Source organism: Micropterus dolomieu, linkage group LG23, assembly GCF_021292245.1.
Source record: "Micropterus dolomieu isolate WLL.071019.BEF.003 ecotype Adirondacks linkage group LG23, ASM2129224v1, whole genome shotgun sequence".
Classification (NCBI taxonomy): Eukaryota; Metazoa; Chordata; class Actinopteri; order Centrarchiformes; family Centrarchidae; genus Micropterus; species Micropterus dolomieu.
In genome coordinates, this window is record NC_060172.1 from 18295406 (window position 1) to 18309043 (window position 13638).

General features: G+C 40.3%; 2 protein-coding genes and 1 non-coding gene across 3 annotated transcripts in view; 2 read left to right on the forward strand and 1 right to left on the reverse strand.

Annotated features, from left to right (window-relative positions):
- The first annotated feature begins 2628 nt into the window (after nt 1–2628).
- On the forward strand, nt 2629–3978 carry LOC123963098 (homeobox protein OTX-like). The gene is made up of 3 exons (XM_046039623.1): nt 2629–2758; nt 3042–3220; nt 3325–3978. Exons 1-3 carry the CDS (start codon nt 2629–2631, stop codon nt 3976–3978), a joined length of 963 nt encoding a protein of 320 aa, XP_045895579.1.
- Nucleotides 3979–4241: 263 nt separating this feature from the next.
- Nucleotides 4242–4315, forward strand: trnat-agu. The gene has a single exon. It is a non-coding gene; the product is annotated as a tRNA-Thr (tRNA).
- A 4794-nt stretch (nt 4316–9109) lies between these two features.
- The window catches only part of vtnb (vitronectin b), a 6372-nt gene continuing 1843 nt past the window's right edge, over nt 9110–13638 (reverse strand). The window contains exons 2-8 of the mRNA XM_046040472.1: nt 12804–12920; nt 12453–12686; nt 11900–12039; nt 10638–10794; nt 10115–10273; nt 9632–9952; nt 9110–9513 (exon numbers count right to left, since the gene is read on the reverse strand). Of these exons, the coding sequence (XP_045896428.1) occupies nt 9377–9513; nt 9632–9952; nt 10115–10273; nt 10638–10794; nt 11900–12039; nt 12453–12686; nt 12804–12920 (1265 nt within the window). The 3' untranslated portion in view covers nt 9110–9376. The remainder of the gene's footprint in view (nt 9514–9631; nt 9953–10114; nt 10274–10637; nt 10795–11899; nt 12040–12452; nt 12687–12803; nt 12921–13638) is intronic.

Sequence of the window (13638 nt, forward strand, 5' to 3'; positions counted from 1 at the left end):
GTGTGCACACCTGAGTTTGGGAGGTACAAACTGAATCATTCAGACACACAGTGAGGAAGACAGTTTGTGTATTGTGAGTTTTTTTCTATTTTTTTTGGAGAGGTCAGGAATACAGATTGGGCTGCAGAGCAGGCCAGAGACTAAAAAATAAGATGAACAAGAAACGTGTGAGAAGAAAAGTGATGTCCAAAAGAGGTCATTTACTCTATTTGTGATTTGACCCCTGACATTTTAATAAAATTTATCAATAATCTCATTCAAACTCAACTAAAAAAAGTATTTCATAAACCAAACACTGGTTCTAATGTAGCAAAGAAATGCATATTAATCCTTTAACAAACAGTAAGTGAAAATGGCAGCTTGTTGTGTTTAGACACCATTAGCCACACAAATAGATGGGTGACAAACTACAGGAAAAAACACAACACAACACTCTTAAGTGTTCGGACAACAAGAGCCTTCAAAACAGTTCCACTGCTCCTTGTCCTAGATTCTCCAAGTCTCTAAGCATTCACACACATATTCCCTCATTTGGTGTCTTGATGATCGTTCAGTTTTGCAGAGATCTGGTCACTGAAGCTAGTGTGGGAAGCATCTTCACTTGTTATGTTGTTATTTTATTTGTGTTGTCACCTGTCTGTATATCCAGCTTTACCATTCTGTACTTGTGTAGGCCTATCATATTAATATACATTCATTATCTCTGTGTGTATATGTGCCTGTATATAACTCTATTGTTTTCTTTTATTTATTTTAAATGTTACCAAATTTTAACATTTGACTATCTGTTAAGTTCTGTGCATGTAGCCTGAAGGGACTTAAAACTTTTTTTTTCTTAAGACCACCTTGTGTATAATGACTAATTAACAACCATGTACCTTGTATAATATTGGGGGGCCCACCATTCAAATACAATATGCATATTCAGAACATAAAATGTTGTCTATAGCAAAAGTAAGGCTACAGAAACCTTGGAAGGGAAATAAAACAAATGTTTACAACAGGTTTATAAAATAAATCAAAGAGGGAAGGTCTAATGCTGCAACCTAGTGGCCTCTTTTCATCTCTCACTTTGCTTGTGCCTCCAGAGCAACAAACACTGTCGATTATTGACTTTATACATGCCTGTAGAATAAAAAAGTAGGCTATAGGCTGTGACGATATCACAAATAATAGATCAGGCGCTTTAAAATACCAAATTGCCACAGAGGTGTTTACACACTCAGGTTTGAGGCTATAAACAAGCGATATAAACGATAAAACATTTCTGTTTGACATAATCAAACTGTTAAGTGTCCGGGGTCACTGATGTCACCGGTGTTAACTAGCATGTGAACCAGTTTCGACAGCCCATCTAGTTTTGGAATCGATAGCCTATATTGTTGTCTCGATGTAAGTCATGTGACAGCCAGCAGTTTGAGTTATGATCGTACACGAGCCATTGTTCATGGGAGTAGGAGTCAAAGTAGAATACTTCACTGCTCATTTGTGCCAATCACCAGGGTTAGTGTCTCATCTTCAGTGTGCCTTCATGTCTTCAAATCATTTCTTACATCACGTGCTTTTCATGGGAAAAGATCTACCACAAGAGAGAATATCTATTGACAAAATGTATGACATGTTAGTGTCTTTGTTTGAAATAACATTTAAAAACAAAACACCATTTGGATGCATTAATGTAACCTAAAATATTTTTAAGCCAGTCTTAGGTTTTATCTCTCTGAGCCTGCCCAAGGTTTGAAAATTTAAATTCAGTTTGTAATGGTCCCATACACTGTGAGTCTGACACTAGCCTGGGAACTGGCTGTGCATTGGACTGTGCGTTATCCGGTGTTTTGATGTCTCGATCGGTGGAAACGCAAGCGATTTGTCACCTTGACACATTAGCTGACTGAAGCCCCACACTCCGGCAGCTTCTTCAATACACTTCCAGGATCCACACACTGTCTTTTTACATCTGCTGCGCACCAGGAGGCAGCGAGCTGTGGAGGAGAGGATGTGCCGCAGACAAAGTACCAGAAAAGTGTGATTGCTTTACCTGCCATGTTATAGGCTACGCCTTGTGTAACTGAGTCCAAATTTTTCTTTAACAAATTACTTTGGAAGTCTGAAAATCAAATAAATATTTAATCTAACCCCCTGCGTCTAGGCCCAGATAGACTTAGGCTATGAATTACACAAATAGGCTATGCTGCATTTTGTGTTCTTCCGTTTTGGCCCACAAACGTCTTATTACGCTACTAATCATTTAACGTGTTATTACGCTACAAATCATTTTACATGCAGATATTTACAAGAAGATCTCAGTGTTGTGTGACTTGACACATCTTGCAGGATAGGACAAGTTCCGTCTATAGGCTAAACTGGCATTAATGGGCCATCGGGGATCAAACAGACACCTAATAGCCGGACAGTCATTAATAGGTGTGTAGCACATCAAAGGCACGCGTTTGTAAGGCTTGGCAATATCTACTGGGTATGTGCACGGTGGTGTGGGTGGGGGAGTCGTTTTGTGTCTTTCAAGCAAAGTATAAAAACCTCTGGTATCCTGTGTGTTCACCAGTGTCGACCAGACAGCCTCCTGAAGGAACATCCTCTCTTGTCCTTGGTCTAACTCTGTAGAGGAGAATGGCATTCGAGTTGGATTTTAGTGGCGGTAATGTTTCTGTGACGAACACATTTTACTCGGGACATTACTGTCCCCCTACATGCCTGGACACAAACAATGACGATGATTACGCACAGGACTCCAGCAGAGGTGAGTGACCGGACCCGACTTTATTTTGTTAATACGTTGTAAACTGGCTCAGGGACCAGTAAGCATGCTCTCTTCTATTTTGGTTGCTTGACATAGGGCCTATACAATTTATAAAGTTCATTTTGCATATAGTCTATAGGCTAGGCCTAGTCCACCATCCTGTCGCTGTACATTCACCAATCTCCAAATGTAGTTGATTTTTTTACTTTCTCTGTGTTTAATTGTAATCTAGGGGTTAGAAAAGTTAATAAAATAACTGTAACAATTTGTCCTCTCCCTGTAGTGCACCATGATGCTCTCCACAGGACGCGCTCGGACACCCAGCGCCGCCGGAAGCGCACGACTTTCAGCAAGGCGCAGCTGAGCGAGCTGGAGAGGGCCTTCTCTGTCACACAATACCCGGACAATAAAATGAAGGAGTCTCTTGCTTCCATAACTAGGCTACCGGAGTCAAAAATTCAGGTATGACACGTGCCTCTCAGATTTCCCATGCACAGATAGCCTACTTTTGGATAACCTCCCTGCAAAGTGCCATAAAAATAACCACAATTCCTTCTTTTCGACAGGTCTGGTTTCAAAATCGACGCGCACGTTTTTTCAAGAGCAAGAAGCCAACCAGAGAGGTCCCCAAACCCTCCACAGACTACTTTTACCCTCAGTTCTACACAACATCTTCAAGTCCCCCATTCCCCCAGCTGGTTCCTTCTTTCCCTCCTACTCCCAGCCCTCCCTCCCCAACAGGCTACCCTGCTCCAAGTTTACCTCAGTCCTCCAGGCTCTCAACCATCCTGGGGAGTCAGGCCACGTCCCTGCCCACGCCTACATCCCCTGTCGCTGCCGACCAAGCTACATCCTGCTCCCCTTATGGGCCGGGTCTCCCTGGAGTTCCTCAAGACCATTACTACTACCAAACCCCGAACTTTACTGATTACTGCCATGATGTGTTTCCACACAGCAAGGTCAGTGAATGGGATTTAACAGAGGACTTTGAGGCTTTCCTGAGAGACGCACAGGGATCCCAGCCAGCGCGTAGCAGCTGCACTGCATTCGGACATCCTGGACCCAAGCGGAGCAACCAGAGTCAGCTGGACCACCCGGGCTTCTCCAGCACCAACGAGTCTAAGGACGACTTTTCCGATCTGTGCTTTCAGGACCTGGGCGACTTCAACCTGTCGGATCTGGACATTTCTACGGCAATGATTGATTATCTTTTGGGCTGACTGAAGAAGATGTATGTTTGGGATAAAGTTAGCCTACATATTTAAGACCGCATTGTCAATTTATAGAGTATTAGTAGAGTATTTATGATGATTGAAGAAAAAAACACTTTTCATGTGAATTAAATGTACTGACCTATTTCGATATAACCTAGTTTTACATATTGTATTACAGTATTACATGAGCATTAGAAATAAAACAAATTTTATTCTACAGCCTACAGTTGTTTTAGTCTTAAGGTCTGCTCCTGGCCTCGTCATCATGTGGCGCCGTGGCTTAGTTGGTTAAAGCGCCTGTCTAGTAAACAGGAGATCCTGGGTTCGAATCCCAGCGGTGCCTTTTTTTTTCTTCCCCTTTTTCTTAATGAACCATAACCATAAGAGATCAAGTGAAAACATTAGGGTAAGCTATGCTGTAACAAATGTAGGATTGCAGTAACACATGTATACCATAGATGTATGGAAAATAGCCAAGCTTTTACACTGCATACCGGAAGTGATTTCCCCAGCGGTGGTCATGTTTGTATTGCAAATGTGTTATGGTATTCTTAGAACTACTTTAAGATGCTACACTTAGTTTTTACGGAACAGTAAAATAATGAGTTTTTAGGATGTTATGGGCTACTCACAACCACCAGAAGTATTTTTTTTTCAAAACTTTATTCAAAATTAGGACATAAAGGAGGAAAACAACATCTTCTGTACATCAATAAAGTCTACAGACAAATTACAAATAAGCCAGGGAGGTCAAGAGGTTATCAACAAGAAAATATAATTTAAACAAACGCAAAAGAAAAAAATTAAGTAAATATCTTGAAAAGCTTACAGAGGTCATATGATTTAATAGCTTTTTTGTTTGTACACTCGGATACTGAAAGAACATGTAGCTTAATGTTAGCAGCAGCTTCAGATTTCTTTTTTAAGAATTTTGATTTGTGCAAATAAAATTTAGTTAAAACAATAAGCAAATTTACCACATAATACTCTGAACATGAATTTTTGTCATGTTTAGTGAATCCAAACAGTAGGCTACATTTTCCCACCGCAATGCAAATTGAGGGTAAATATGGACAACAATAAATTCAGACAAGCAAAGCGGTATGAACGAGTCTTTAGTCGACACGTTACGTTGCTCAGCCAATCAGAGTTGTCTTCAACAGCATGCAACACATTTAAATACTTAAAATGTTTTAGAACTAGGCTACACCAACTGTTTTACTATAAAATATCAGAAAGGCAGTGATGAGACTATAAACTAATAAAATCACTCGAGCTATTTCACAAAAAGAAAACAATATTTTGACGGAAATAAACAACATAAAAAATAAAACCTACCACAAAAGTAAAAAAAGCAAAGGCATTAAAAATTCTAAAGTTCCTGTATATTGGTAAATAGTGAAATGCAGAACATTAGACTACAGGATATTTAGAGTCACTTTTTTGCAGAACACAGAACACAATGATGATGTGTTACAAATGATGTGTGCATTCAACACAGATGTAAAATCACATACACACTAGTTTGTGATGGTGTCTCCCTTGCAGTCTTTTGTCCAGCAGAGGGTGCACATCTTTCAAGAGTATAACACTGTCTGCAGGAGGTTGGAGAGGAAATGTCAGCAGAGGTTTTCAGTGCAGCACAGTGCAAAAATCATTTATTATTGTAGGGATGCAGGTCATCCAATAGTCATCCATCACATCCATACCTGCGAAATGTCAATTGAACAACGCCAAAACCACATCTAGGCCTGCTTTTAAGAAAGCACCAGTGCATGTGTCAGCCTATCCAATATCACTGCTCTAGAATATGACAACATAGAAACAACTTAAGGAATAACGTTAACAGTATTGGCTAAAAATAATGAATCAATCTTACCTTTAGATTTTAAGTTAAACTGCCCTGTTGTTTCAATGCTGCATACTTTTTTAACTTTCGAGAAACAAGATGTCACAAACCCGACTCAACTTGGACAAGAAGAAACTGTCAAGAATTTGTCAAAGTTACTGATCGACAGGCACATGCACGTTTTTTGGGTCATTTTATGATCAGAAATTGTTGGGTTTTTTTAAAGCTTAAGTTACTTTTTTTTGGACAAAGCACATTTGTTTCTTCTATATTTAAATTGCATTGCATGTTTTCATACTGTGGAAATAAACCTTTCTCAAAGCATTTTTTTGTTAGCTATAACAAATCTTGTTGGAAACTATTTTCAGAACATTTTGTGATGGGTACAAAATCAGCCATTTCAAAAAGTGGTGGGGACATGTCCCCAGGTTCCACAGTGTAAATGACACCTATGCATGTAGGTGTGATAACTAGCCAGTATGAGGGGTGAAACGTATCAATATAAATTCACACCAGTACCTCAAACACCTCACCAGTGCCTGACAAGACCTCTACGATTTGACCAACTCCTGACATTACACCTTGAAGAGAGACATTCTGCAGCCCGCGTGTCATATTGCAAATATATGTTGCTTTCATTGTGTAACATGTAGGAGTTTTCAGGTGACTTAAAGAAGGTAAACACAGTGTAGCAGCAACATGCTCTCGTGCAGCACTTCTCAGAGGCTGCAGATTTATGAACATATCTGTCCTGCTCCTTTCACATGCTGCAGGGAATTCATGAACTGGAAGAGAAGGCTTTCAGACAGTATAAAGCAGTGGTGTAGTCTAGTGTTTTCTAGTGAGTGTACTGTGATTTTCCCCTCCCAGCCTCATACTCACCTGTCCCAGCGTGACGTCCCATGAACACCACTACACTCACTAATACATACAGTATGCATGCACATGTAATAGAGAGCATTCTGAAGGACTGCTTAGGCTATGTGTTATCAACAATGCAAATACTTTAACAACCAATGACAGTTACATTTTGTGTTGAAAAGTGGTGGGGACATTTTAGGGCTCAGATTAGAGGTGTGACAAAACGCTTAGTATATGAGACGTGACAATCCAGAATACTGGGGTCATGAGATCAAGACTAGAAGATATTTTATTATTTATTAAATATTCATTGATGAGTACACCATTGGGTGGTCTGGGGGTCCTCCCCCAGAAGATTTTGAGCATTAAACCTTTAATTTCCTGCATTCTGGAGACATTTTCTGCACCAACTTATGGTGGAAATGTCTAATGTTTAGTGTTAATCACCATCTAACTCCAGTTAAGATTAGATGTTATATGAATCTGGTTTTATCAGCTGGCAATTTTCAATGCACATTTCAGAGTGCAAGTTGCATCTATAATGGAAAGCTGAGGCTTTTCAGTAGCAGTAATAACAATGAAGGCCTATGTACAGTTCTATCACCAAAACTCATTACAGAATATTATAAACAGCGAGGACACAAAAAGGGGTCCACATCGTCTCAAGCACACGACTCTTCCAAAAAACATTGTCAAACTTAGGTAGTGTACTGTATCAGCTTAAATGCATGAGCAAGCATCCAGGAGCTGCTGTACACACACACACACACACACACACACACACACACACACACACACACACACACACATTCATTGATCCACCACATTAATGTTAATTAGTTCTAGATTCAATTCAATAGACCGACAATGCTGTTACAGTTCCGTTAATGATAGCGTTAATGATAACATAGGCCTATATGGTATTTTCACTCACCAGGTTATGTAGCATCAGCCTGATCTGGCTCGTTTTCTGTGTTTCAGTAACTTCGTGTCACCTGCTGCAGCTGCGGTGTCACCCGGAGCGGTAGCAGCTTTAGCTGCAGGCTTACGAAAACACTAAAAGACTGTAGTTTGAGTTTCACATATCCTTCAGTGATTCACATTAGCTCATTTCAAACGTGTGCTGAGTGACCGCCACTATTTTAAGTGGGTATACGGAAATCTTTGACCGTTCCTAGTGGGTATACGGCGTATACCTGCGTATCACGTAGACTACACACCACTGGTATAAAGTACAGCTGGCCAGCAGATGCACGCACATTTATTTTAGATCAGTGCGGACATGAAACGTTATTTTCTGTGCTGATTTTGGTTGGAGAGTTTTTCATTGAATTAAATTGTTCATATTTTTAGCATAAATCCATCGTTGCAGCACATCTGCAGCATTAGAATAAACTACTAGCATAATTTGTATATATATATATATTTATCTAGGTTAGGCCTAAAATAGAAAAATAGTTTAGCTATATACTCCTACATATTACACAATTAAAGTAATATATAATAATATCTAGGGATCTAATATCTGTCTGTCTGGGGGGGGTACACAGGGTAGCTCTGCTTTAATCTTGAGAAGCTGCAGAGCTGCAGTCTCTATTCATTAGGCTCTGCTGTAACTTACACTGTAGGCCTACATTTCCAGCTTATTGTTGAGCCTTTTCGCTCGCCTGCCATTCACCGGTCTTGTGCAGAGTTTTGCTGCATGCCATGCAACAGACAATGCCATGCACGTTGCGGTTCCTCACGGGTCTATTCCAAGTAACTGTTTAAAAATTATATAATATTCTTTGTGTGATTCATCAATGGATCCGAACGTCCCGTGAGGTGCGGACAACTCTGCACAACACTGTGAAGCTGATGCGTTGTTTCTCTGCCTGAGACCCACACATGCACATTGACGCCCCCTTCCTTAAGGGTTATAGTTACAATTGTGGTTTTATTCACACACTTTAAAAAGATTTAGTAAAAACTTCTTTCTTTTCACATTTTTATTTATAGCGTTATATGTTGATATTTACATCATAATAAACTGTATATCAACTTATTTGGAGGAAACTGGTAGTTCTATGTAAAATCAACCATTGACGCAATATTGCAAAAATGGTATGACCCTTGTTTCATAAGCTGCTGCCAAGCTTCAGTGGTGAGATTGATGATCGAATCGGCCTCCGCCCATCGCAGCATCAAATCTTCGACTATTCGGGGTCAGCCCTAAGCAGAACAAATGGTATACAGTATCTCTTTTTCTCTCTCTCTCTGGTACCTAGGAGACTGCATCTAGGCATTAGTGTTGGTTAGGTATGTGGATACGCCACACTAGACGTGCCTCTACATGTAACTACACATTTTATATTTTGTGTTAGGTGTAGTTGCTAGATGTTGATGCTAGATAGTGCAGGGCATGAATATTGATATGTTCCACCTCTCATAAGCCAGGGAATGCATGTGTGTTTGTTGTCTATAGGCTACCAGTTGGACAAGAAGAATATTAAGGCATTCACAATTTCACAGTTTATTAAATCATACAGATTTTCTGTCTATCCACCTAAATAATATGGGGAAATCAGAGCGGGTATTTATCATGCTTTAGCAACAAAAATAACAGAAGCTATTAAAAGATCACATTGTAATTACTTTAGGACCTGTCAACAATGAGAGGTGTTTAAAACACAACCTCCAAACTACCCTGCAGGCCTATCTCCTCTCTGCCCTTGAAGCATCAGGCGACTCTTCCCGCTCGCAGCCCAGCCAGTATTTTGCAATGGATCGTGGGTAACGAGGGTAGGCGGAGTCCACACGTTTTTTCTGCAGATCCACTCTGTAGTATTTATCTGCCATGACGACAAAGAAAAGAAACATACAAACCAAAATGTGTTAAAGGGGGAAGATTAAAGACAATATTTTAATTTCTTTATATGGTTTTAAAAATTCATTCATTTCTATTCATACCTCTTTTGAAAAAATACACATTTTGAACTGGGGTGCTTTTGTACTGCTTTGTGGTGCTCTCATCAAAGAGGTGGTCGCTGTCGTCAAACAAATCGTAACTCCACAAATCATCAAACAGCACGTGGTGACTCTGCCTTCTTCCCTGTCCACGCTTTTTGCTGGGTCTCCTCCTCCGACTGCTCCACCTCCTCGGTGGCGGAGGAGAAGATGGCGTGGGCTTGGGACTGAGGTGCACCCGTCCCACCATGGCTGCATCTACAGGGGGCCTGATGCCCTGCCAGTCACGGCTGGTGAAACTAGGGCCCGTGTGGTGACTGCTGACTGAATGAGGACAAAGGAGAAAAATAGTGTGCACTCACTGACAGTGCAAAGGGAGCTATTTCAGAGAAAATAAAAAATGAGGGATGACTGGAGACACACACACACACACACACACACAAAATACACAAGAAAGCAAACACAAGCAACACAGCTGAGGCTTACCAGGGCTTCCAAAGAGCTCTGTGAAGTAATCCTCCCATGTCTGATCGCAGAAGAGGTCAGTGTAGCTTGTGAACATCACAGACGGGGAGGACCTGCTCATGCGGACACACTCCTCATGGGAAGGCTGGTGCTTGAACTCGTACTGGTAATACTTGTCCCCTGAAGGAAGAAACAAACACATAGGCTGTTTCCCCCCACTGAAGACAGATATAAATAATAAAATGGATGATTCCTGAATTTCACTTAGCTGTTGCATCTTCAGGGTCCTCCTTAATGTTATTAACTTTTACTACTATGGCAAGTCTAAATGCAGCCTGTAACTCTGCAGATGGTAATTTTAACATCTATGCTCCATGCCATAGAGTTTGGGTGTCCTCATTTAGAGCAGAGGATTCCAGAGCTCTTTTACTTCAGTAAAATTAATAATAGCACAGTGTAGAAATACAAGTGTTAAAAATCATCCGGCTTAGTAGTAAAATTAATACTGATTAAAAAAATATCACACATCTCTAACACAAAACACCTTTGAAAAAGTAAGCTTTCTCTTTGCCACGGTGACTTGGAGCTGGTATGGCAAATGCGGCATCAAGGTCATCGGGTATGCCATCAAAGCCGACTGAAATGTCTCGGGGATAGTCCGCATCTAAGACATCGCCATCAAACCTCCAGTACTTGTTCCCCTGAGGGAGAAGAAATACAAAATACAGATCAGTGAGAGAAAGTCAAGTTTTTGTGAGCATGAACATCTTTATTATATTTAAGTCCAATTTTGTGGACCATACTATTCTCATCTTCAGAAGATTCCTGCTAAAGATTTCTTTGTAAGAATTAGGGGGTTTTTTTGTTTGTTTTTTACAGCTGAGGCCACATTAGTAGCTGTTTAGCAAAAAATCTGGCTCGTGCACATACGTATGTAGCCTCAGTGGGGCCCTCTTCCCTTTTACATCCATTTCGTGAGCATGTCTAAATAAACGACTCAACAAGTAAGCACATGCAATTGTAGCAGTTATTAGGGTAATCAATAATGATGTGTATTTTTAAGAAAGTCTGCACAATCTGAAATCTCAGTATATTTCAGCCCTCCTTTCTCAACATACAATAATTTACAACATTACTGAATATTATTTCTATCCCTTTTTCAGGTCTGCATTAAACACTGGGAAGAAGACAAAGGAGGGAAACTTACTCTGGTATCTACATTGAGAAAGTACTAAATTATTGTATCTCAACTGAATGAGACTTCAGTGGAATAATTTTTTATTGCAGATTTAATGTGATTTAGTTCCCAAAAACTTAGCCCAGTCTAGAGCACATTGGAAGTAGCATCATATAACTTAAGAAACTGCACAACTGTAGAAACTTGAAGCACAGCTTTAGGAATTTTAGGCAGAACATGTACAGTATACAAAAATTAACCCCAGTTCCCACTCAAATACTTAAAACCTACTATGACTTTCAAACTCTTAATTAAGTCAGAACAGTAATTACAAAGTTTCTGATACTGCTGAATGTATTTACATCTCTATTGTTTTTGTAAACATTATGGTAGAAAATAGTCGTTCAAACTGTTTATTCAGCCAACAATAATAATTTACTTATCATGCTAATAACGTGAACAATGTAAAATTTCAGATAAAAAAAACCTTTTAATTCCAAGCTTTTGAAGGCCCTACCCATGTTGTGGCCCTGCCACTACTATCCCCCTGCACATTAGCGTTAAGATTTAGCTCCTTGTTTCGTTCCTGTTTTGTGTCATTAATTTTGGTTGAAGACAGAGGTTTCTACCTTAAAGATGTAGGATTTTCCCTGGCAGTTGATGCGTGTGAATGCAGCACTGATGGGCCCAGAGATTCCCCACACATCCTGGGTGAGTTTGGGGTAACCGGGAAGTACGGACTTGTCATCCAACTCGAAAAAATATTCACCTGAGAGATTTATTTAAACGGGATAATCCACAAAGTATCAACACACAGAACTAAAAAAAGCAACAAATAAAATGCACAGCCTGCATTGTCTTTTCCAGTCATGTGCACTGATCAGATTTACATTTACATTTTAATGCCTGCTAATTAGTTTGTTCCCTTTTAATAGGCAACTAAGTGTAAGAGGACAATGTGGGTGAGCCATGATGTATGTTCTTCACATCTGCAACTTTATAGATAAAGACCCATGATGATGATCAGAGAATTAGGCAATTCTTTAGGTTTCTGAAAATTGACATTTGGGAACTGTACAGTGGACCCACTGACAGAAACACCAAAATATTCACCAAAACCAACAGTAGGGAAAGGCGTGAAAAAGTTATTGGACAGAAACCCTTTCAGATGTCGAGGTTTACCTCTAAACGCGTAGATCGACCCATTCTTCAGCTGCAGAAAAGCATCAAAAGGTCGACCACTGCAGGGCACTGCATTAGTGTCTACAGGTGGTGTGGGCCCTTGTGTGATGGTGGGTGGAAGAGAGGCGGTGATGATTGGTGCAACTGTGTTGAAAGTTGGTGTGAGAGGTGTAGAGCTCTCGTTCATTGCGTCTGTTTCTTCTTCTGTTTCAGCGAATGTGTCACCACGAGCAGCTGAAGGCAGAACATAAATGTATTATTATTTAATGTATTACTATTTATTCATTAAAATACAAATAGTTACAAATACAGTAATTCAGTGTGATGGTAATATTCTACGACTGTACTGACTTTTCTTAGGGCAAATGGTGTCAAAGTCTCCACAGCAGCTTCCGTAGTACACACACATGGAGTCACACTGACATTTGCTCTGCGGGTCGAAGAAGCCACAACGACCCACACAGGACTCTGTGGAAACACACTTTGTTTGTTTCAATTCTTTATTTATATAAAGGGGAACAAAATAAAGGTGGGAGGTGACAATTCAAAATATAAAACTATAATGGAATATAATGCAGTACTCAGCTTTTGGACGATGCACGTTTGTTTCTTCTATATTTCAATTGCATTGCATTATTTCTTATTGTGCATTGTTTCATTTATTATTTAACATTTATTGTTGCTGTTTCAGAACAGTTTTAACAAAACTTTCATAAAGTGATGGAGACATTCTGATTCTGACCTGCCCCAGCGTCCCCAGTGTAAATGACACCATCTGTCAATATTATTAAATGTCCCGCCCCATCCAGGCTGTGATTAGTCGGTTCACGACAAGTGACATTGACGAGCTACATTCAGCACACGGCTGTTTGAAAGGCACCGAGCTTCTCTTCTCCCTCGTCTCTCTCCGCCGACAGAGATTAGCAAGCAGGTGAGAACGGGAACAGGTGAGCGTCACGTAGCGCCCAGAGAACCTGATCTGGAGAAGGCAGAGGAGAGGACCGGCAGCGCAATTAAAATTAATTAAAAGTCCCGGTACGCAAGAAAATCTCCCGGTACGCCAAAGAGTAAACTGTCGAGGTGCCCACTTCAAGCACTGATTATCAGCAAAGTGTAGGCCTACTTGAAACAGGGACGTGCACAGGAATTTTGAAGGGCAGTTGCTCTGACCTGAAAAAAGCACCCC